This window comes from Petromyzon marinus, chromosome 18 (genome assembly GCF_048934315.1).
Source record: "Petromyzon marinus isolate PM22_M1 ecotype Great Lakes invasive population chromosome 18, UKy_Petmar_22M1.pri1.0, whole genome shotgun sequence".
Classification (NCBI taxonomy): Eukaryota; Metazoa; Chordata; class Hyperoartia; order Petromyzontiformes; family Petromyzontidae; genus Petromyzon; species Petromyzon marinus.
Window position 1 is genome coordinate 10757231 of NC_133684.1, and position 26211 is coordinate 10783441.

Genomic DNA, 26211 nt, shown 5'->3' on the forward strand with positions numbered 1-26211 from the left:
ATTGAAAAGGGGCTGTAGATTTACAAGCATATTTATTGTCCGCACGGGTGACATCTCTCGGTTAGAGAACTAGAATCACAATTGCCAAGGCAGTATCGCAAAATTATGTTGGTATCACAATTGAAAAGTTGGGGTCAAAAGAGCCCACCACCATCGACCTGGGGTCAATAACATCGGTACCAGTTTGTATGACATCAATTCTGTAGTGGTTAATCCCAATGGATTGGCTGTTCTCTACCACAGGCACGTGGAATTCCTGCCACAAGCTCTGATCTGCCAATCGAGATGGGGACTGCTCCACACACATTTCAGCATGGAGACACTTGATTTGTTAGAACTTTTGTATTTTGGGGAAAATGAATGTGACATTGTTTTTGCTATCTTATATACAGTGTATATATAAAGAGATCTCCTGTGCAGCAGTGCAGACTCAACGTAAAGTATACGTTTTTGCTCTACATCAACATCATAAGAAGAAGTGCAGATGTTGAGACAAGTGCTCTTAAGTGGACACCTATAATGGCTCATCCATATCCAACTTTATCTCCCTAATGCAACACATTATAAGCAGCTTGGTGCTCGGTTCTTGTAATTAATTCGCACGTTCATGGTATTTCGGTTAATGTGTAATGTACCACAACTAGGTCAGCTCCCTTAATCATTTATCAGCCTTGGGGATGTGGTGTGTGTGTGAGACTGAATGTGCATGTTATTTATCTTCATCTTGTATTTATTCAGACATTCGGACTTATGAGACAGAACATTACCGTCGTGATCCGCGCTGATGAATTACTATGCAGCCCCGAGTGCCCATTTTCCTCTTTAGGATGTTCACGTCGTCCATTGCAGGTGATTTGTGATACCAAAATTCAGGGACGTGCGATGATGACGACGACGATGATGATGATTAAACACTAGGGTATATTCGCGAGCAAAGTCGCAACGCGTGATGGCACACACGTGCAAACCTGGCGGTTTGGAGAAGCGGGATTGAGATATTTCCCATTCCTGTTTAACACGTAGGCTTTTGCGACCAAAATTACTCATCAGAAACATTACTTTTTTTGTGGGTTAGATCGCGTTAATATAATTGGCTGTTTCGGGTGGTGGTGGTGGTGGGTTAATGACACGTTAATATTCCCCATCCTGCTGAGTTACTCGGCAATTGACGATGGCAGTACAGCAAATGGGTTCTTAAACAATGTGTGTAGATTTGTATTATTCACTCATATGTCTGGGTTTTCGATTTAAAGCTTTCGTGACTGCAAGGATTCATCTTCTTTGGTTCTTTCGGTAAAGTCACGTAGAATGAGAATAAAATAATAAATTGATAAAATAAAATAACACAATAATATTCTCACGACGTTTCGGCCACAACACAAGCGGCCTTCATCAGGTGAAGGAACGAGACTGTCTGGAGGACAGCACTGTTATTTTATTTGATCAATTTATAATTTTATTCTCATTCTACGTGACTTTACCGAAAGAACCAAAGAAGATGTCTGGGTTTGTTTTCCCCAGCTCGCCCGGTTTCCTCCAGCATGCACTCAAATAAAATACATTTGCAAAACATCCAAGTTAAGGGCTCTATACTTCAAATTTCGTGAGACCCAGTGGGGATTCCTTGAATAAAGAGCTCTAATATGTTTGTTTCATCTTAAAGCCAAAGTCGAGGAGTAATTCGTTACAAGAAGTAATGCATTATGGTAATCAGACTAACAAAGTCGAGTGTCGCTAATATTGTACATTAGTGTTCAGCTTGCAATTAGATTATCATTATATACAATGCACTGTTTGATTACTCTCATGTTGTACTTGAAAACAATACCTTCAATTTAAATGGAGATATGGACATTAATGGATTGTACGAATGCATATCAGCAAAGCCGACAATCACAATAGTGTTCTTATTTTCAAGGTCACATCCATATGAAATGTACATTTTAAGGAAATATTTACAGTAATCACAACGTGATTCATTAATGATGCAATTTATCTGAATGTGATTACGTATTTACATTATTACTTTTAAAATGTAAAATGGAGAATTATGCGACATTAATTATTTACCCTCAAGTCATCAAAGTACACTTCAAGGATGGTAAAAAAAAATTCATGGCAGAGTCGGGTAAACGACTTGGAAGTATGGAACATGATGTGGCTCGAAAACAAAAATCCGTAACCAAATATTCTAAACCTAATTTACGACGATGCCTTTCATCATCACGATCATCGTTTAATATTTATACCGCGCCTGCCATAGGCGGGCAACACAGCACTTGAAAGGTAAGCAAACTAACACGAAGATAAATAACTCAAGTTCAAATGATGCATCGGGTGAAGAGTCAAGCACTGCAGCGGCACTGAGATTTCAGTGACCAGGGGGAAGGAATCCCTGGAACTGGACAGCGGGAACATGTAATCGCCTAGTTAGGAGGTTGGGTGTCAACAACGTCCGAGTGATCCAGCATTAGTAATGGCAGGGTGTGGTAGCATTCGTCGGCATTGGATGTTTGGATTTTGTATGTATGTATAACTTCTTTCACAACGTACGTAGCCAACCGTGCAAATCGGGTGTGCGTTGGATGGACAACAAACTAAACACAAAAAACTGTTCTAAATAAATAGACGGTCCCAGAAGCACATCTGAAAGCACACGATGCGGTGACCGTCTGCATTCGATTGCAAAGCCAAAAGCCGCTGCGAGGTTGACCAGAGTTCACGTGATGGTTTCTAGTAACGTTAGACCGGTGGCTTATGAAAAGTAACTTTGACCCATAGTTGCGTTTGGCCACGTAAATGTTCGTTCATTTTTTAACGTGCCAATTCCTATCATTTCAGCACACCGGGGCGAGTTTTTTTTAGGAACAACCAACTCTAGCAGAAGTGGCCTTGCTTATGGCACTGGGTCCAGCAGAGGGCAGGCAGGTCACAGCGTTTCACCGGTGGTGTTGATCATGGCACGCTGGGACGCCGCCGAGATGGTGCTGGCGAATCCAGAAGCGGCGCTGCCCGGAGCCCCCTCCACCAGCAGCTCCCCAGTGGTGGACACGAGCCCCCCAGAGCTGCCCTTCTTGGCTGGGACCACAACACTCCTGTGCAGATACGCACGTGCATAAACGCGTGAAAGCAAAGTACAGTAAAACCTTGGATTGCGAGTAACTTGGTCTGCAAGTGTTTTGCAAGACGAGCACATTTTTAAAATAAATATTAATTTGATAAACGAGCGAGGTCTTGCAATACGAGTAGTACGTATACGCTTTGTCTGCCGAGCATCACGTGATCACAACTGATATACGAGTGCTTTGATATACGAGTGCTTTGGATTACAAACACATTTCCGGAACGAATTATGCTCGCAATCCAAGGTTTTACTGTAAAATTAATAGAACTCAACACGTTTACAGTGTGACCTTAAAAGGGAAAAAAATATTACATAAAAGGCAATCTTTTGAGCAATGGCCTTCCTTCATGGGCATGGAAGGACCAATACCCAAAATGTCACCATAATTATATTTTTAAGGCCACAGCGTTGTTGATGAATGTGTTGGATTTTAGTTTATTGTGCTTGTGCACCATTGCCTATGCAGTATCACGAAAAAAAATACCTAGTTTTGAGGAACAAGTTTAGATGAACTTATCCAGTTAGTTAACATTCATGATTACAAAGAGGGCTCTCCATTTAATTGCTATTATATAAGCTCATTTACGTGACAATCAAACACACTACGGATGCATATTGTGCAACAAAAATATCTGTGCAAACTAAAAACAAGCACAACCTAGGTGTCTCCACACCCACGACTGGGATCCTGAATTTGTAGTTTCGATCGTAAAGAGGATATATGAGGCTGGCGTCAAGAAGAGGGCCGCCTGTGACGGCGGGCCATGCGGCGTTGGCGCGCACACCTGTCGAACGAGTGGAACTGCATGGGCAGCATGAAGCGCGGCTCCACCACCTCGCTGCTGGGCGCCGGCTCCGCGGGTCCCACCGGCTCCCCGGTGGGCGCCGCCACCAGGCTGCGCAGGATGTCCTTCACGCTGACGCCCTTCCCCTGCGGAGGGCCGCCCGCCGGCATCCCGCCGCCCGGCGCCACGCCCGTGCCGACGGTCGCCTGCGGCGCGGCGATGGCGGCCGGCTGCGCGGGCCCCCGGGCGCCGTGCTGGGAGCCGGGGGCGCACGCGGGGCCGCTGCCCGTGCCGTTGCTGGTGGCCTCGTCGGCGCAGGGCGCGGGGGGCGGCCGTCTCACCTCCCCCGAGAGGCTGCACAGCAGCTGGCCGACGGCCGCGTCGGAGGCGGCCGACGCGGCCGCCGCGCCGCCGGCCGTCGCCACGGCGCCGTCGCCGCCGTTCCCTCCGCCGCCGTTGCCACCGCCGTTGTTGTTGTTGTTGCCGGAGTCCGGCTGCTCGGGGGAGGTGAGCAGGCTGGGCGCGCCGCCCGGTTGATCGTCGCCGATGCCCGAGTCCGTGCGGGGAATGCACAGCTCCGGCCGGGACTCGGCGGCGGGGGACGTGACGTCCCTGCCGCCTCCGCTGCTGCTGCCCGTGACCTCTCGCAGGGCACCGGCATCTGGCAGAGTCGCGCGGACGTGCTGGGTCACGTTGACGCGCGTTTTAACTCGGACGCACGTAGTCACGCGGACATGCAAGTCCAGGTGTGAAGGGAGCTCAGTAGGACAGGAATTAATTTGTGAAAGGCCTAAACCCCCTTGGCTGTGGTGATGAAGCAAATGTGTTCGTGATTTCATCTGTGTCGACCCTTGAGTGTTATAATCTCATATAGTGTGGGTTTTCTCCCACACAGAGCAAAACACTTCGTAAATAGAAATTACCAAACATTACAATGGAACATCTGCCTCAAAAAAGCCTCTAGACTCAGGGAGACTATGCCGGATAAAGAGACTATATTATTTCTGCATGTTGACATACAAAGACAAGGGTCCCCTTATAGCTTATATACATGAGGTCACAAAAATGCACTCGCGACAATGGCACCAAGTTGGATTAAGCGCTGTTGGCATAAACATGCTCATGTCAGCACGACACAGATAGTAGATGTTGTGGCCAGCACCACTCCTAACAGTAGTCTCTCCTGCGTTGGTGATGATACCACATACGGCACTCATGTTAAGCACAGCTGACCTAGTTGAAGCCAATGCTTCAACTAGGTCAGCTGAAATATTAATGTTGTCCAGCATATCTGGGGGCATGTTTTAATTTTGGATTTTGAGGATTTGAGGGCCATGATGTTTACTCATTTCGGACAATAAATCACAGTTTTTAATGGCCACTTCACATCAGAACATGTACTTTGATAATGCACCACAAAGGTGGAGTCAACTTATCAAAATCACACACTAGCTATGTGGCACGAGTACTAAATTACTAACCACCCTGCAGCATAACCACAATGCCTACAATAAATATCCTCGTTTAAGTGAGTGTATGTTGAACTTCTTTCGCACCGTACGTAGCCAACCGTGCTAATCGGATGTGCTCGTTCAAACGAGACGCCCTCACCCGGGCAAAACATCTTCGCGTGTGACGCTTTCATTTGAGCGAGATGCCCTCAGTTCGCGTGAGTTGCCCTCGTGCGTGTGCGCGCACGAGACGAGATGCGCTTGCTTACATGGCGGAGCCACGGAGCGCGTGGGACGAGGACGCGGGGGGACCGGTACCTGCGCTGGAGGGGGAGTTGAGGTCGGGTCGCGTGCCCTTGCTGCGCTGGCTGTCACGTCGGCCCATCTCGCGCTGCGGCTCCAGGATGTCACGGTACTTGGACACCATGAGCACAGAGATGAAGTAGACAACAGCCAGCGCCAAGAACTGGGCCTGCTTGCTGTCCTCCTGCAAGCGTCGCAACAAGAAGCAGAGGGCACGTTCGCCACTTGCAGCTCGCGAGAGCGCGGCACGTTGAGCGAAGACCGCGCCCCTTGGCTGGGATGGCATCACCCTGGAGCTAGACCGAGTCAAGTGGCCTTCCGTTCTGGCCCGCCTCGAACTCAACAACGTCCACCCCATTGTATTCCACTGCTCCCCACGGCCGAGTGTCTCATCCCAGAAAGGGTCAGTTTCACTAGATGCAACATCTTGGACAATCTGAATAACGTTTTTTTTATTATTATTCCACGAAGGAAAGTGATGCCACTCATACGATGTCACATTCCTCTGTTTTCCCACCAACAGTGGTGTTACATGGCATTGAGTAATGTCCACACACACACATATATAGAACATAATGAACATGATGCAAAAGTATGAATGTGATTTTTTTCGAACAAGCCGAAATCAGAATGTTTTTTTTTTAATCCGACAAACACATCCGTACTATTGTACTGCATCAGAACTCTTCAGAAGACAGCTTTTCAGGTAAGCAAGCACATATCCACGCCCCCGCCACTAGGTGGCACTCAACACTGACGAATCTGCATCTTCACAACTTGCAAGATGCGGATGGTGGCGCTTTAATTCGATAACATATAACACGTTTTATTACACGTCTATGTCACTGCAGACGCAACCCCCTTGTATCATTAGTTGTGTATGATTACAGAAACGTCCAACAGTATATCTTCTAGATCGGGAAGGGGCATTATGGCATGAGATGGAAAATATCATTCAATACAACATGCCACGCCTGTAAAAATGCAGTGATGCTGCGTGTGCATGTAACGAGTGCCTGGAGAGAGATATTAACACTGGCAGTGCGTGCGGTCACGTAGCACAAGCTTGCATCACGACCAGTATACCAGCTGCGTACCATAAATGCAAGGTCAAAGAGTTGTACGTAATGATCCATTGTTGGGTTGCCACCTGTCTGGCGTTGACCCTCAAAGTTCCGGAATTGGCAAATAAAGTGTTCGGGTGGCAGGAATTCATTTGAACCGCGATATTAAACTGTATTACATTGTGTGCGTTGTATGCATGCATGGGGGTCAACATTAAACATAAAAAAGCATTCCTAAAGAAATTAGTTCAATGTGTAGCACCACTGCACAATTTTTTTTTTTATATAATAGACCTAAGCTGACCGAGGAATATGTTCTGGGTTTGCGCTTTGAAAAAGGTGAGTAACCACATTGGAATGCGCCGTGTGGCTTTAATGTTCACTCGTGCCAATTGGTACCGGTCATGAATAAAATTGAACCGGATTCGTTAACAATCAATTCCGTGACTTTGGGATTGATAATGAACTCTGAAAGCGATTATAGATGTATTGATGAACCAGTGCATAACGCAAAAATAATCAGTTCTGTAAACCTGATGGGCGTTACAATTATTACACGAGCATTTTTGGGGCTAGCTCTTATCCTCTCTGGAGACTTGGTCTATGCCCGGTAGCCCAAACGGTCAGTCCACTCCCGCTATGAAGTTTACAAAGTATGTTTTAACATTTTTGGGTTTGATATATGTAAAAAAACACTACTTATATTATGAATATCTTCTCCATGGAATGTTTGTACTTTCCATGTATAATTACAAACACCGGTATATTGCCATTCATTCTCCATGGAATGTTTGGACTTTTCCGTGTAAAATTACAAATACTGGTATGTTGCCATTCATTCTCCCAAAAGGTGACATTCTCAAACCCAATTATTCAACGTGGCATATGCAGAGTTTTCATACAGCATCTTGTCACCAGAAGACATGGCATTTTTTTGTACAATTCAACAAGTTCCTCCTCGTGCTTGAAACCTGCAATACTGTACAGGTCAGAACCCTCATTTCCATACAAACAGTGCTAGAAATGGGCCGACATATGGCACTTGGCCGAACACCAAATGCGTACACCGGCACTTTTCAGAACGACGACTCCTCCTACTCTACCACGATGCTTCCACAGGGGAGAACAACCGGCGGTGAACTCAGTTTGCACCATGAATACGTTTCACACAAAGACTTATGCATTTATATTCCAACCACTGTATACAAACAGCCTCACAAAATATCAGTCTACAGCAGTTCATCAGCGTGCAGTCAAAGCTTCTCTGTAGACCAGAACAAATCTGCACGGGGACTCAAATAATTTAATGCAATTCCCCCCTGATATTTATTCCCTGCATTCACTGACTAAATTACATTTGCTTTGTAGCTGCTGCCGAATACAAAAAAAAAGTGTCCAGATTAATTTAAATACGAATACTATTGCCAACTTAATTAACCTTCCAAAAAAAAAATACTTTTACATGGCAGCTCCAGTCGCTGCTCACGTTGTTAATTGTTTCAGGCTTTCGCTAAAGTAAAATAATGCAAAAGATAATTGACTCATGAGAGCGCACTTTCTTAACTACTCTCCAATGAATTCCCCTCATGCTACTCTCACTGAACACTGGCAACGCATCTGAAAATTAACCTGGGTGGCACTGTGTAGCTTGAGAGCTCGATTTGCAATTGAAAGGTTGAGATTTTTAATCCCAGCCAATAATTTGCTTGGCCGAGTGGATTTTTCTCCAGGTCCTCTGGTTTTCCTCACCACATTTTAGAATCAACATGTGTTTAGAGTATTTGGCTGCTATACATTTCCACGTGATAAGCCACTTCGTTGAGCTAGCATTTGTGGCCCAGGACGCTTCTAAAAAAAATGCTATACAGCTCACTGGGCATTACCTGATAAATAAAAATAGTTTAAATTTTAAGTGATATTTTTTTCGTGAATCAAGTGGTTATTTGAATGGTTAGTGAAAGATGCTGATGGTTTGGGGAGGCCTTCATCCATCAATGGATAGATCATGCCTGTAGAGGAATTATAACTGCAAAAGGTTTTATGAAGTTATATTTCTACACACGCAATACATTTTTTTAAAATTTTTAATTAACAAAAACAACTTGTCGTGAGGAGCTAGCCATCTGCAGTTCAACAAAATCATACTTCGTGATGCACATGTGGTCATCAATACTGGTCCCAAGTGGCCTTAACATCTCAAACACTGCGCAGCACAGCCACAATACAGAGTTTCCCTGCTGAAAGACAATAACATCGCTGAATAGTGCACTAGAGGTGTGAGGATTGTTGCCGCAATGATGAGATATCAACTACCTCGCCTGCTGTACAGGAGGTCGTGGGTTCGATCCTGACCCTGACACACCTTTATTCTTGTAGTTTGCATGTTATCCCCATGGTTGCATGGATTTGTCTCCGGGTCCTATGGTTTTCCCCTCCACATTCATAAACATGCGTTTTTAGAGTGTTTGACTGCTATACATATCCACATGATAAGCCATTTTGTTGACCTATCATTTGTGACCAAGTTGCTTCTGAAAAGAGCTATAAAGCTCAGTGGGCCTTACCTAGTAAAATAATAAATAGTTTGTTGAATATTATATCGTTTTTTTACATCTAACCATAATAATCATAATGATAATATCACCTTTTAACTCACAGAGTATTCGCTTATTCTCAAAGAACTTGGAGGCGCAAGAAACCACAGACTAGCGGGAAGGCAGCCAGGTGGTGAGTCTTCATCAACAATTTCCTAAGATCTGTGGTTCTCTACATATTAAGATGCTTTCAGCCAATTAATGACCTTTTATACATGTGGGCGGGAACTGGAGCACATTCAGAAAGCCCGCGCATGCGTGGGGATAGGGCTCTATCCCATCTGATGGAATGGGTGGGAACGGCAACTCGACGCCCACAGGCAGTGGAGTTTCACAGCATTTTTGCGATCCACCAACCCTAATTGCCTCCACAGTGTTGGATTACAGGCAAGTGCCACCACCGACATAAACTCTTTGGTTCTTTCAGTAAAGTCACGTAGATAGAAAATAAATAGATCACGACGTTTTGATCGCAACACAAGCGTGACTCCATATCCTGGATTATATAGAAAATCTGATTTTGAACGCAACTCATCCGACCTACAGTTCCATGGAATCAATCAGAATCAGTCACTCAATCCTGCCCAGTATAGTTCGGATCATATTTTACAAAGAGTAAAATATTTGCTATATTACATTATATATCTAAGTGAATGCTACATGCTGCACTCTGAAGCCAATATGAATGATCAAAGTACAAATTCTTAATCTAATAAATACATGTAAAACAATACTAAAGCTTATTGTATAACATACTGTACATAACGCATAACAAAAAAAATATGTATAAAACGTCATGTGATCAATCAATTTTCATTGTAGCCAGAACCAACATTTCACATATCCCTTTAACACGTAGGTCACACGTGTCGGGGATGGTGCAATTTCCGCTTGTGACCCGATATGACGGTACATCCCGACTGAATACTGAGTGTCAAGTTGTCCAATTTGGGGTCTAAACACTGAGCGTGATGCCTGTTTTCATGACACCCCCCTACCCTCCCATCACCGCACATCCAACAACCCCTCTGCTGAAAACGGCTCCATAGCCGTAGAGAAAAAACAAAACCTATTGCTATCTCACACCGACTTTGAAGTTCAGTTGATCGCATTGCAGCACAGCCGTCAGTCTATCCGGCAGAACAGCATTTTGGATCACAAAGGTGGCGTGCAGAATTTTGGGTGAGCAGCAAGCGGCGGCAATCTGCTCCGAGTTAGTTGACTGACTGCTTCCCAATGTTCCAAGGCCTTTAGGGCTTCGGTGTCCCATTACCCACATCCATAAATCCAATGGGGCCAGCCTGTCAACATTACTTTTTTATAGGCCGCTCTCCTGCTAGAGCTGCAAATTAAAATTTAACGACAACTTTTATGCAAAACTGCATAAAATTTCTTTTTTTTATCGTTTGTTTTACTTTGCAGACAGTAAGAGTGAAGTTTGAAAAAAAACTATTCATAAAACTGAATGATAAACTATGAATGATTTAGCATTGTTGAGCAGCAAAAGGGTGCTATATAGAATAGAATTAAAACACTATTTATAAACATGCAAAGTCAATCAAAATTTGAAAGGATGAGTGGCTTTATAAAGAATGGGCAATCAGCACTGCGTAGATTATCACTAGTTCCAGGAATTATGTTAGCCTTTGAAGAAAACTTAATTACACCGTACTGTTGACATTTCTTATAGATGACAGTTAAATTTAATTCCATATTGCCCTAATCATAATTTGTATCTATATTACAAGTGGAAGTTGTATTTAGACCGCAGATTATCGAGAAATCTGCATCATATATTATGGCCTACTCCTACAATATATGCAGTTTACAGGTGCTGCGAATTATAACTGTTTATTAATGTATATTCTTGGTTCTTTCGGTAAAGCCATGTAGAAGGGAAACAATAACATAAAAAAAATATATAAAACCACAATTCTCACCAAGTTTCGACTGCAACACAAGCAAACATCATCAGGTGTGAAAACCACAGCTAGAAAATGTGTTTATTAATGTTTATAAAATTACGTCTCTTAAACGATAAGTTAAATTAAATGTCAAAAGTGTCTTCCCACTCACAGACAGCCTTATGCGAGTGGTAAACTTCCAAATTGGGAAAGTCCAGGAGAGTTAATCCAGTAATTATGTCTTACAGCCCCTTGTTAATCCACTGGATGAAGGCCTCGCCACACCGTGTCGTCATGCGGGTTGTTTGACCATACTTCACCACACTGATGATGGTGGGTCGGTGAAGTGGGGAAGCCAGGATTGGTTCGGACACGTGATCCTTATGGCGATACCCCGGGGTACCAAATAATACAAAATGGCCGAGGCAATTAAATATTTTATTTCTGGGACACTATTTTTTCCAAGGGTGTACTTAACTCCGTGACTGGGGTACCAATTAATCCGAAATCGGTGCAACTCCGCGATGTTGAAACGCAGTGAGGACGATTGCGCTGAAACCCTGAACCAGTTGATCAGGTGGCATCTTGGTGATTGGGAATCCCAGGCCATTATCTGCCTTTCTCAGCGCTCTCGATGAGATCGAGGACTTCAAAAAGACTTTCGAATCCAACTTTGAAAAATTCCACTTTGAGTAATGCATCGTGTACAGCTCGTCGAGACGAGTCGATTGCCGCATCGCCGGCCATCAACAGACTAAAAATGACTGCATCACGGACATTATGCGAGAGCCGGGGTACTATGGTACCCCGGGGTACCATAGGGGTACCATAGTACCCCGGGGTACCGCCATAAGGTCCATGACTCCTGGCCACTTGTGTTAGCCACGGCCAGGAATATAAATCAGGTCATCGGGTTCACAGCGTGATGCGCTAACAACCGCTGTGCCGCCGTGCCACCTCGAGTGAATCAATAATAATTATTATTTATTGAGAACCAACTATATTCCACTAAAGCTAGTTGAATTATGGGAGTATGAATTTTGTCGGGCAAAGTCACTCATTAGAACCGTGACTATGAAAAGTCCCTTGTAATATTGTCTCTAGAAAGTCAAAAGCTGAATGCTGAGAAACGTATAAAGTGACCAATATAACCCATAGTCCTAATACAGCACTGCTGTGTTGGACTAGCTGTAAAAACAGAGACCAAGCCATGTAAGTTGGCTGTGTAATCAAACTATAACGGCGGCAGTAAGTGGCTGAACACTGTTTGACGTCATAAGATTGTAGATTTGTCTTACAGACCTCTGTAATTTTTTTATTAACACTAGCAAAGAACATATGAGAGCCTGCCTTGAGAAGTGAAATGTGGCTCATCGTGTTTTCAAGTGTCTGGATTGTTTGGTTGTTTGATGCTCATCCATTAAGCACGTGATCATATACGGTGAAGAATATCAAAGTGCCTCCCTGCTCAAAATATAATTGAGGCCGTTCTATTAAATAATTGAAATTAGTTTTTTTTTTCCAGGTAAGGCCCAGTGAGCTATGTAGCTCTTTTTCAGAAGCGACCTGGCCACAAATGATAGCTCAACGAAGTGGCTCATCATGTGGAAATGTATAGCAGCCAGATACTCGTATCGCATGTTTCTAAATGTGAAGGGAAAAACCGGAGGGCCCGGAGCAAAATATACGAGACCAAGGGGAGAACACGTAAATTCCAAATATACAGCAGGCGTCAGGGTCGGGATCGAACCCACGACCTCCTGTATACCTGGCGAGGTAGTTAACGGGAAATGGTCCCTGGTTGGCATGACTCGTGTTAATTGCACAAAGACAAGTAATTTGCAAACAGTGAAAACTTCAACTCTGGAAAAGCCGAGTGCTTTTTTAACATCAGTGTTCATAAATGATTTAGTTACAAGATTTAGTTATTGAGATAAACGATAACAAAAAATTAACCACACCACATTAATAAACACACTGTGTCCATTGTGCCCCATTTCTAGAATGCTATGAGTAGTAGAGTATCCAGTATGTACTGTATGTTGAACTTCCTTTGCATCGTACACAGCCAACCGTGCTAATCGGAGATTGCGGGTGAAGGACAACAACTAAACACGCAAAGACGGTTCTAAACAAGTCAGTTTTCACTCGAGATTATTTCAAATCGCATCGCTCTACAGTGGCTTCCTAACATTGGAAGGAAGCGCGTTCCAGACGGCTGCAAAAGCGCTCTGGGCCGAGAAAATTTAACATAATTTGTCATTCTTTCTGTCGCGGATTGATTTTATCCTGTTGCAGCGCATATCTAAAAGCGCGCGGTGGTGCAGTTACCGGTAAGGCGACGTGGTACAGTTCGCAGTAAGGCTGCGATGTTGTAGACACTGAGGCCTGACAGCTGGCGAGGGGGGCTCTGTTGTAGTGAGAATGAATGCATTTTATATAGAATTACGTTCCCTAATTATGTTGGCAAACGTTATGATGAACGTAAATAGGAGCAGCGTAAAACAGAGGACATGTTGGTGGTGTATATGTCATAAGTGTGTACGTGTTCATGTAAAATGTGTTTTTTTATGCTAACCCTTAATGAGTTTCAAGTTAAAAACTAAAACGTATTCTTCACAAAGGGACTTCAAATACAAATACACTATTGGTTAATTAATTATGATGTGAGAATGTTGATTCAAAATTTGTATAACATAAATCCTTTTTGCATCAAAGATGATTCCCAGTTTGCATTGACTTACCAATTACTATATTGACGAAGCAACTGGTGAATACACTACAGATAATGATATATTAAATATATATAAGACATAACAGCATTCTAACCAGGGCAGTCCGTTGACAATGGCACCCAATACAAATGGGATCAGAGGGACACTTAATCTTAGTCCACTCTTCCCCTCTTTATCATCATTATTATTATTTACATTCCACAAATAGCACATTAGCGTTCGGACAAGAAGGATTGGTTCCCATTCGATCAGAGTGGCGCGTTTCGGCTGCGCAGAACGTGCCAAGCCCGGGGGCCGCATATTGAGAAGCACAATCTGTGCCGATCCTGGGCGTAGTAATGCTACGATGGGGTAATCGAAAAGTCTGTGGCCTGAGTAAGAAAGCTCGACTGGCCTTGATGAAACCGTTGATACTTTTATAGCCAGTTTCCTTGAAGCCGAATGCTCTCCCCCTGTCCCTCTGTTTCAAGGCTTCAATCCCCGTTTGAAAAAGAAAAAAAAAACTGAAACTATTCACAGCACGAGTAACTTTATTGTCGATATAAAAATGATTTCCCCACAAGCGATTGTTCAAAGTGGAAAATTCCAGATAACGCTGAAGTTTTTCAGATGTCTCCATTTTGCAGTCAACACACACACATGCACGGTGATTCATGTACATGTTAAATAAAAGAGAGTTCATAAACTGCTTTGAAAATTCCATAATATTTCCAAGTAAAGCATTTTCGGTGGCCGGGTGGCCGAGTGGCTCAAAGGTCAAAGCGCCAAGCAGGTATCAAATGCTCATATCCCGGGCTCAAATCTGGACAGCCATCTATGATTAAACCAGGTTCTTAACTGTGTAGTAAGTTGGTTATCTAAGCTTGGTCACAACTGACTGCACAGACAAAAACTACCATTATGCTAAATTTGGGTTTGCACTTAAGTACGCTAAAATCTAGCTCTGGGAATTAATATTCGTTTTATTGTCACATGGCAAACAATCACATGGCAGATGAGAAGTGCTGCCCCCGAGTGATAAGGAGTCACGCGAAGATTTTTCAGAAGCAGTTCTGTGATATCTCCTTCTGCAGTTTGTTCTCTGTTATGGGGGGGGGGGGGGTGATACATTGCTCCGAATGGATTCTTCATCTGAAGACGTGCCGCAGACGAAACGAACTGGGAACAATACACCTATAACCGACATCTACCTTTGTTGTTGTGTCCAACTACATTCTCCACCTCGCTCGCCAGCCCATTTCAATGCCTGGCTACATACTGTACTTTCCAATCACACTCGGCTTGCGCTGGCCTGCCACATGCCGCGCCAAACGGAGAGTGCCTCTCGCTGTGTTGCCGTGTGTGCCGCCCGCCGCACGCTGCCCTACCACATCACGGAAGACGACGGCACGCAGACGGCCAATGTCCACATCCTGCAGCAATCGGTCCGTGTCCTTCACCGGGGAGATGCAGCTGCTCTCCACCGGGCTCTGCACAACGACACGACGAGTCACGGCGCACAGCGGCGCAACGCCGATGTCACTTGGCCAGCGGCACTCCCTGCCATCTCCCCGCCGTCTCCCCGCCCCTATTCTGGTCCGGGCTTACGTACGCGTGTATGCATGTTGAACTTCTTTCGCACCTTACGTAGCCAACCGTGGTGATCGGAGGTGCGGGGTAAGGACAAACAAGCTAAACACAAAAAGCATTTCTACAGAATGAGTTTTCAATCTAGATTTCAAAGTGCATAGCTCCAGTGGCTTCCTAATATCGGGGCGCATCTGAAAGCGAGCAAAGAGTGACCGCATTTGTAGCCAAAAGCCGCTGCGAGGATTACATCTTTCCTCTTCTCTTAGAAATGACTGTCTCTTAACACTTTCCCAGTCAATATTATGATTCATAATAGATTTGTTTTGGTTAGGCCACAAGTAATGATCTGGCAGAATTTGTGTGGTCATCAGTTTGTGTAGTCAAGATTGGCTACGTACGGTGCAAAATAAATTCAATATATAAACGTACATCACACCAATTTAAAAAAGTCGTGTAAGATGACATGGTAATTCTATTTCCTGGGATTTCCTGAATATACCCGACAGTTTGAAGAGAGACGTCGTAACCAATTGTTAAATGTGGTTGAGAGAATTGTTCTTAAATTTACTGGCGAGCTGAAACCATAATAATTGGCACATTAAGCGCTCGTACGTGGAAAAAAATCTATTTGCTTGACTGCACCGGGAGTCTGCCTCTTTTTGTTCTCGCTTTGTGTAGAAACTCGTAAGTCAATGTCCATGACTGATAGCCAAATCACGGCCTCGGGGCGAGCTCAATGGATGCCTTCAATGCATCCGCTGCATTTCGAAGGTTCACATTGCTTCCGTTTGTCTCAAGGAAGGGTCGTCATTCTCCCCTGACATGCTGCTGCTGTTGTCTCTGGCACTGTCGCCTTCTACACCTGATACTTCCCCACTGAATGCAGCCACGAGAGAATGTCCTTCCTCTTTCCCCCCCCCCCCAGTATTTACAAGATATTCACGCGCACATTTTGTTGCACAGCGTAGGGATGCAACGTCATTTAAACATTCGATGAACTCAAATGGTGCGGCACGATGCAATCCCACATGGCAAAAACATCACGGGAGGCACTGGGGAAGAGCATCACACAATTATGATTAAACGTGAAGATGTATTAATTTATTTACAGACTACACAAAGCCTTTTGGTTGCACTATTATGTAAATATGCCGGTATCTAAATAATGTCTGTTTTTTTGTTTTACAGGTCAGTGGACTCTGAGAAATTAACTCAAAAGAAGCATTGGTGTGTTCGAGAGGTAAGCAACTTGGGAATTCAGAATACAAGTTGGCGAGTAAGTTCGTGGACATAACCCGGAAAATAAGGGTTGTGATGGGGAGAACAGAGGATGGCTTGTTACAAAGGCAGCCACAGGAATTGCACTTAAGTGGTCACCAATTAATACAGCCAAATGTGGTGATTTCACTTGCAGAGCAGAGTATCCACGGAGGTTGAAGTTAAACTGTACAAAGACACGGACTCCTTGAGAAGGGAATGAGCAAGAGGTATGGTGGCACCGATGACCTATTCCTCTTGATCTCGATCATGCAGCGTCGTTTGAAGATGAAATGTTATAACTGCTTCATTCACATCATTAGTAGGTAAGAACAATTCCAATGCCCTGCTGCGGTCTAGTCAATGGGAACGTCAGTGTCAGCAGTTCCCGTGTGGCAGCACAAGATCTACCTGCAAATGGGTATTAGTCTGCCAATATGGGGCTGTCCTCATAATTTGCGAGTAACCAATCAAACTTGGACCGTGACACCAGCACACGTGGTCCTCTCCTCTCTTTAGAATGTCACGAGTTTCTTGAACTCCCACCGCGAAGCGAACGGCACTAATGCATGCGCAGTATTAATAAGGGCGGGCCGCTGGGTTCTCGAACCGCGACCCCTCTCGCAACGAACGGGCGGGAGAACTCGGCCACGTCGCCGCCCCTGGCAGAGGCGTGGCCCGTGAGCCGCGTTGCGGTACCTTGAGCGAGCTCTGGGCCATGCCCACGAGGCTGTGCACCGTCTCCTGCGACTTGGTCCGGGTGAGGCCGCCGCGACCTCGCTGCCGCGACCGGCAGTCCAGGCAGTTCCGCACGGCCACGCAGCAAACTGGGCGCACGATGATACCAACACGCACGCGAACACGAAGATCCCCCGTGTAGCCTTAACAGACGGTTGGGACAAGCGCTGTTGGCGAGAAGCACCTATGAAGGTGGGCACACCAGGTACTCATTTAAGGCTGAATCGACCGAGGGGAGGGCCCAGGACCGGTTCTCATAATCGTTACCGTTGTTGGCTGTGAGAAGAAATCGTACCCGGGTTTTTGGGTTCATAGGACAGCTCGCTGACCACTACACTACTGCTCCCACACACACACCAGATAAAGACCCCCCATATATCCTTAACAGACTGTTGGGAAAAGTGCTGTTAGCGAGCACCTATTAAGGCCGGCAAGGCATACGAGGAGGTGGGTGGCCAGCACCACGCCCGGCCACCTTTGTCTCGCCAGTGGCGATGTAATTGTCCACAGGTTTGAAAAATTACACCATCGAATTGCAAGTGGATATTCATTTTTAAATAAAGGACACCAACCAGAATCCCCATTTATATACAACAGCATCCACATTAAAACATTTATATCCCATAGAAGGTGGCTTCCAGGTAATTGCTAATAGATTTCAAGCGTTATATATGGTGCTGACACGTAGTTCCAGGTTACGTGTTTATTACAGGATGAAATATGATTTTCCACTGCGAAAGGAGTTGCCAATATTCTCTGTGGGCTTCGTAAATCAACACACCGACCCTGACCTCCTCCATCTCCGTCAACCTTCAATGGCTGTCCCCATGTGCTAAGGTTTAGCAATGGGCAACGCAATACTGTGGAGGTGTGGGTCAACTCATAACACGCAAAGGGCCTTCACCACTGCATCCACGGAAACCGAGCAACAGTGTCCACGCTCGGCCGAGCGTTGAGACTCTGCTGCTCATCTATGCTGTGCGAGAAGGAACGAGTGATTGTGAAAAGGTGTTTACGTTGCTATGTAAATTGCAACATTTGAAGGAAAAAAAAGTTAGTCCTCTGATTAAACGTGCTCGGCTCAACAAACGGGAAACTACGAGTTCAAACCCCAATAGGGGGTTCAACTTAGCCCGTCATCCCTTTTAGGGACAATACAATGAATAGAGGTGTTAGTCCTATGGAGTTACTGGTCCCCACCAGTGAAACTTGAGATGTTCAACACTCACTTAGTACTGGCGCCAAGGAAGCGCAACATTACCAAAACCTACGAGAGCACGCAGACGTATCGCCATACACGTGTAGAAGTTTGTGCCGCGCTCTGTGGAATTCCACAAAGAGGAGGGGATTCTGCAAATGTCATTGTACCACATCCATGTCCAGGCTTTTGGCCCAAATTGTCAGGGTGGACTAGAAGGCATCCCATCCCGCAGCCAAGCAGCAACAGCAGAGGAAGGACCGCCGAGGGGAATCGGGGCATCGCGGCTGCTATTGGCAACCCTCGCTCCACCGGTGGACCGAGCCAATCAATCGGGCTCCGACCGTCGCGCACACACAAACACACAAACGGTGGGGGAGAGAAGACACGGGTGTTGCGTGATGGGTGTGACACGGGTGTGGGAGGGCGCCTCTCACTGAGCCGCAGACATTGACGCAGGAGCCCCCCGGAGGACATGTTCTTCTCGGCCTCGATCTCGCTGAAGTTCAGCGAGGAGGCGAGCACCAGCACGTCCACCATGGCCATAAGGCGCTGCAGGAAGCCCACGGCCGTCTCCACCGACATGCCCTGCGTCGGCTCCATGCTCTCCACCTCGCCCTGTGCACAGGCCGTGCGCAAACACACACGAGATTAAATCTATCTTCCCTCCATCCATCTCTCCCTCAAAAAATTCCTCCATCTATCCCTTCAGCCCTCCATCCATTCCTCTCTACATTACTTTCCCAATCCATTCCTCCTGCCCTCCATCCAACCATCCCTCCATCCATTCCCCCATCCCATCCGTGTATTATCCCTCTATAATTGCATGTCTTTCTCCATCCATCCTTGCATCTCATCTTCAAGCCAGCCATCTATCCCACCCGCCATTTTTCCCACCATCCCCCCCCCCCCAACGCTCAGGTGGTTTGGCTACGCAGGGGATTAAAATGCCGGGTCAACGTATAGAACTAGCCCCACTGCAATGCCAGGTTTAAATCGGAGCACGTGCACGGGATTATGTCGAGCATTCAAGTGTAGTGAGTGACGTTCACAGCCCAGTCGCCGATGACCACACAAACAAATGTATCGTAGTAAAACCGATGTATCCCTTAAATTGGCACATGTCAGCTCTGAGGATTATGAAGTCGCATTTGAGCCACTGATATTCAAGGAACACTCTTTCCAGGACATACAGAATAGGCCGCCCCACATGTTGTGGAAAGGAGGCATAGTTCTTTCACATTCTCCCGAGGTCGTTTTCTAAAGCGGCATGGAGCACTGATAGCTGCCAGTGTTTGGAACGGAAAAAAAATGTTTAGTCTCGTGAGATCACACGCAGGGCACGACAGAAACATAACTGGGATGGAAAAGAAAGCAGGAGAGAAAAGTTCCAACTCCGAACGACGCCCGAGATTTGATTAGGTCAAGCTTCAAGGCAGCGGCAGCCATACTCGGACGCAATTACTTTTTTACTCACTGCTCACCAACGGAGGCCCTTTTTATTTTACAGCCCCAGGGAGTGTGTTTATGATTCCGGGATAACGCTGTAATGGGAAGACGGTGCTTACTTCAGCGCAGAATTCAAACAGATGCCATTCCCTCTGATGCAATGTAGTAAATCCTTGTCATATTAAAAAAAAAATCGTATTTGTTTTTAGACTGCCATATAGGCCAGGCCTTTTGCAAAGGACACAACAGCTATCTGCACAATGATTTGGTTCAAGCAAGATGACGATGATGATAAAGTTGCCACGGCAACGCACATTTAGCTGCTAGGACCTCTGATTAACATACATTAACAAATCAAAGTGGTTTCCTGCTCCAAGGAGCATGGGATGGTGTTCATCTCCTGTTCACAGTCCCCAGCCACAGGACAACGTATGTCATCAATGCATTATTCATTTTATGGAATGAGAAATGGCTTCTCAGCAGCCTTCAGGATATGTTGAGCAATATATATTTTTTACGTGGGGGGGGGGGACACTAAACAGTTGCAACAAGGATAAGGCTCAAAGCACAGAGGTGTACACCACACCAACACTACAGATTTTGCAGCTATAGAATGAACATACAAATAATCATGGTGCTGTGAGGAAAAAGATCTGCATAACCAACGTCTTACATGACCACCATTCGCTTTTTAAATGTGCATTAAGTAACCACCTTTCGCTTGCATCCCATTCTACTGTATGAAAAATATGCTTAGCTTGTATTTTCTTATTCAATAACACTATATTAAAACCCTAATGTTAGGGATACATCATTGCAATATATAAAACACACAATAGAATGTTACGGATACTGATTTAATACATCTCAACATGAGATCTTCTATTATCCTCTTTTATGAAAAGCCTTATTAAATTGAGTATCGATGGATTGGTGATATTAAATTACACAGATATGCTGATCTCTGCCTTGCAGCTCCAACACCAAAGCTCACCACCTCTGCATTTCCAGCGCATATTTTAGCTGACGTCACACACAGACATCTCATTAAGCCGAGAGCAATTCCAGTGAACACGCGGCCAGATGGAGCTGTTGCGCTTAAGAGCATGCGTGTACGTATATTGAACGTCTTTTGAGCCGTACGTAGTCAACCATGCTAATCAACATCCCAGAGTCAACTCGGTCTTTCACTTCTCCACGGTCAATAAAGTGTGAATTCACGTGTAAAAGGTTATCGGTGGTAGCGTTATGGATAGGCTGGTCCCTGTCAAGGACTAATGGAATTTCCACAAATAACTCGGTGCCGCTGCCTTTGGAGGTACAAGCACACAACTCTTAATTTGAACAGAGGGAAAAATATTGACTTAAAGCTTTCGTGACTGCAGGAATTCCCATTCTTGGGGTCTTTCGGTAAAGTCACGTAGATAGGTTCAATTTAATAAAAAATAAAATAAACAAAAAATTACGACGTTTAGATCACAACATAAACGACCGTCATCAGGAGGAAAACAAAAGGGGGGGGGGGGGTGGGGCTCTTCTTTATTTTATTTTTTATTATTTTGAACCTATCTACGTGATTTTACCGAAAGACCCAAAGAATTTGAACAGAGGGGAGTTTGGCTTTCCGCTATGTCCAGTATCTTGTCGGTGATGTTATTTGGCACCATTGCATCGAATGGTGTGTGGTTCTATCTTGATAACAAGTTCAAGCGAACTTCACAGCAATGCTGCATCCTTACAAATGCGTTGCTTGCAATCATTCTTGGATGCGCAAGGTGAGTTTCCCCGCGGTGACATTGAAGCGACGTACTCATCATGATAATGCAATGGCAGAAGCAGTTAAGACTTAAGGAAGACATCCATCACCATTAAAGGGTCAACGGTTGATACCGAGTCGTTGACAATGCGTCTCGAGTGTGAAACTAGTGTCCCACACACGTCAGGACATTTTTCGGTAGAAACGGGATGAGAGGAGGAAGATGATGGTACTGATGAGAGCACTAAATGCGAGTTAATTGTTTGGCGGAGGAACAAGGGTAGAGCGAGTTCGTACGGCGTTTTCGAGTGGAATGTGAATGCTGCAGTTAAATTCACGGCATTGCAAACTTGTACAGCACAGACGTTCAGCCCCCGATCAAACTATGCAAGAGCGAAACTCCATTTCAAACCTGTAAATGACAACCATCAGAGCTTAAACATAACCAAGCTGGTATATCCAATGATAAGAATCATGCGCTGGTCACAATCTTGCACTGCTTCTGTTCACTAATTTACTCTCATCAACCATTTCTGGCCATAAATATTCAAATTCAATATCTTATACTTTAACCCAATTAACATTACATCGGTCAATTATTATCATAAGGGGCAAAAATGAAGCAGAAGAAGAAAAATAATGATAATACGAAACAAAACTTGCCCTCGACTTGGAATCAAATCAGACTTGTCTGTATTGTAATCACGGCGTGGAATCCTCTGTGCCACACAGCCATGGTGATCGGAAGCTTTAATGCTCGCACCTCTGATTAGCATGGTTGGCTACGTACGGTGTGAAAGAAGTTCAACATGCATACACACAAGCGTCTCAATGCATCGTCCTGCTCTCAGACCGCCCTTAGCCTGGTATATTTGCATCCTGCACAGTAATGCAGAGGGTCGCAAGTGGCCACACAGGATGCGCCATATAATTCAACCACGTTTAATACCTATTTCCCTTGGCCATTGTGCTATGCTAAATTGGTTGATTTATGAACCCATAGTAACGTCTCATACATCCTGGAATAAAACTATGATAATGAACATCTCCCAAAAAGCCACGCATTGATTGCCTGCGAAGATAGGTGCACGCACGACTGGATACGCATTTGTCATACGATGCTTCTGACTCTACAAAGCTGTGGGTATTATTTTAAAGCAGTGCTCAATCCCTGGATCCAATCCAAGTTTAATCACATATATATAAAATGCCTTATTACTACTGCACGGGCGGATAATGTTCTGTTAATTAATAACAATATTCTCTGGTGAACTCGACGCCCACGAACGCCTCACTTGGCCTCAATAAATGAAGGCTTAATATAAAAGAGCAACTGCAAAGAGCAAGCTTGTGTAAAGAATCTGGCTGGATGGAACTGCGGCTGGAAGCGCTTGACTGACAAAAAGGAAGTTACGGGTTCAAATTTCGTTGAAGAGTCGACTCAGCCCCCATTGCGTTTTCTGGGTCACTAAACTCTGTAACACTTTGTGGCACATCTTATGAGGATCGTGGCCTCTGCTTCAGGAATGCAGAAACTAGATTGCCAGCCCAGGTCAAGCAACGAGTTGCACGCATTTTAATTAAACTCTAGTATGTGCTGAGATACCCTACTTTGGCTTCACCAACATCAGGATACAATTGCACTGATGTATATATGCAAGTCTTCTGATCAGGTAAATAAAAGAAAATCGAGTAATCAGAGTAATCAATAATCAGGATCTAACAATTTTACAGAATAATGTATAAATAATAACCACGGAAAAAAGTCCACAATGTTAAATGATAGTTGTAAATCATTGGTTTATGAATGGAAATGAATTATTACGAATACAAATATGGGTACCTACAGTAAATGCTGAAAAAACACCGATACACTTGGACCTCGTTGGCTGTGCCAACCTTGCTCAACAACGCTTCACTTCAATTCTAAGAGAAAAAAGGTCGTACATTCCCGCTAGGCTGCCATGAGAGTATATCCAGAACACCGCGGTTAACATGCCAACGTATTGTCAAAGACTGCGATGGGATGCGTGATTTCCACATCCCGGTGCTATACGAAAGAAAGCACCGTGATAAATCGTTATCATCATCGTTGAGGATATGATGAATCCACCGTTGGATGAAGGCCTCCCCAAGTAGTCGCCATCCTTCATGGTTCTATTTTACCAGGTAAGGCCGCACTCAGCTACGTAGCTCTTTTCCAGAAGCGACCTGGCCACAAATGATAGCTCCACAAAGTTGCTTCAAGTGTGGACATTTACAGCAGCCAAACAATCTTGATTTGAAGTTTTCGTGACTGCAGGAATCCATACTCTGGTTCTTTCGGTAAAGTCACGTAGGTATAAAATAAATTAAATCACGACGTTTCGATTGCTGCCTATCATATCTGCCGGGTACTAGTCTATTTTTCCGAGTTAACTTCCACCCCCCCGCATCCCCAGCTCTCTCGGCCCCCCACTTCAGGCCCCGCACCAATTCCCCCCGTCCAGCTTCACGTCCCTCTCCTAGCGTCCACGCAGCGCCCCCTCTCGCCCCTCCCCCCTCTCTTACCTATAAACTGATGGCCTACATCTTAGTTGTCTTGTGGTTGTTGTTGTTGTTATTTGACTTGCATCCCACTGGGATTTTTGCACACGACGTTGGTGTACGGTGCTATTTCAGGAATATTTTGATGTTTTTTTCCCTAGATTTTCTCTTTGCACAGTCACATAATCACTTTAAGATGTTTTCTTGTTCGTGTTTTTGTTTTTTGTTTGTTGCGGTTGCACCCGATTCAAGACCCGAATGGCTCACAGGGCTATACCAAATAAATGGAACTATGAACTATGAACCTATATAACCTCTTACCACGGCATCTCTCTCCCACTTCAGCAAAAAAAAAAGATTTTCCTTGCTGTGGCTTTCCCACCTGATGATGATTGCTTGTGTTGAAATATAAACGTCGTGATTGATTTTATTTGATACCTACGTGACTTTACCGAAAGAACCAAAGAGTAAGCAGCCAAATACTCTAAACGAAACAACACGCCGAGCGAGTACACCCGACGAGCTGATCTCATCGCTGCATCACCACAGGAGATGTCATCTCGGACACGTTGCAGCCGTTGGCTGCCAATCCACCACTACTCTTGACCACCGGCCATCGTCCCCCCCCCCTCCTTGCCACGTGCCCTGCCCAAGCGATACACGTGATTAAAAGGACGCACAACGTAAACGCAACCCTCAATGGAATATCCCCCTGCAAAAAAAGTGACAACCTCAAAATGACACCGCTTTTCAGCCCAATCCAGCCAGTCGAGCTTCTCATCTCTGACGATGACACAACGAGCGAAAACTACGGCCGTGATTACCGTCGATGCACGATGCAGCAACCTGTGTCCAATTTAAGTGTGAAGACAACATCATTTGAGGCAATTGTCAACGCTTACACCTTGAAACTCTTAAACATTACGTACGTAGAAGCAGTTTTAGATAGAGGGCAATTTTTATTATATAGCTTCCCTGCCTCGGGCCTGAACCCAGGATCAAAGAGCAACTTCCTCTGTTCTGATACTGGAGCCTCTGGCCCCTGGGCCCCCACTGCCACCTTTGCTGTTATTAATTCAAAGAGTTTTAAAAGAAATGCGTGTATATATTATTCAGAGCAGTGAATAAAATGCACGTGGGAACCGTGTACAAAATTAAGCTGAACTTTTATGGTTGAAAATGTATTCTAAATTTACATAATGCGCCTCGAAATTAATTCGCAGTGCAACGCGTTGCGTACACCGTGTGGACGAAGGCGCGCACGTCAACAGAATGCTCTGCTTTCACAGTGACGGCACACAACGGGCAAGTGTGCACACAAGCACGCGTACAAACTAAGCACGAATGTGCACACAAGGCTGAGGAATACATAACCGGGGGGACATGCAAGACGCTCTCATATGACCAAGGGAACATACACACTCATGTGAGCTGTACACAGCGACACTTGCAACACACTGTTTCAGTCACCCATGCAGACTGACAGGTGTGTGTGTGTGTACATATTCTGCATGCATAGGTATGACTATACATGGATGAATGCTAAATTCATTTTGTGGACTTTGTCACTGAATAATTCATGAACTTAATATGCATGAGGTGTCATGAAGAACAGAGCGTTGGGTCAGCGGAGGAAAGAAAATGAAACGGACTCACTTTTCTAAACATCCCACTGCAGTTGTTGCTAACACAGGTAAGAAGAAACACGTGATCCCGTCGGGTGGTGCGCTGTGCTTAGGGTATCCGACTCACAACGGA

General features: G+C 44.9%; 1 protein-coding gene across 1 annotated transcript in view; it reads right to left on the reverse strand.

The window, feature by feature from the left end:
• The window catches only part of LOC116943508 (neurobeachin-like), a 529072-nt gene that overhangs the window by 80236 nt on the left and 422625 nt on the right, over positions 1-26211 (reverse strand). The window contains exons 26-31 of the mRNA XM_076067757.1: positions 19160-19374; positions 17486-17613; positions 15328-15429; positions 5679-5847; positions 3910-4570; positions 2944-3095 (exon numbers count right to left, since the gene is read on the reverse strand). Of these exons, the coding sequence (XP_075923872.1) occupies positions 2944-3095; positions 3910-4570; positions 5679-5847; positions 15328-15429; positions 17486-17613; positions 19160-19374 (1427 nt within the window). The remainder of the gene's footprint in view (positions 1-2943; positions 3096-3909; positions 4571-5678; positions 5848-15327; positions 15430-17485; positions 17614-19159; positions 19375-26211) is intronic.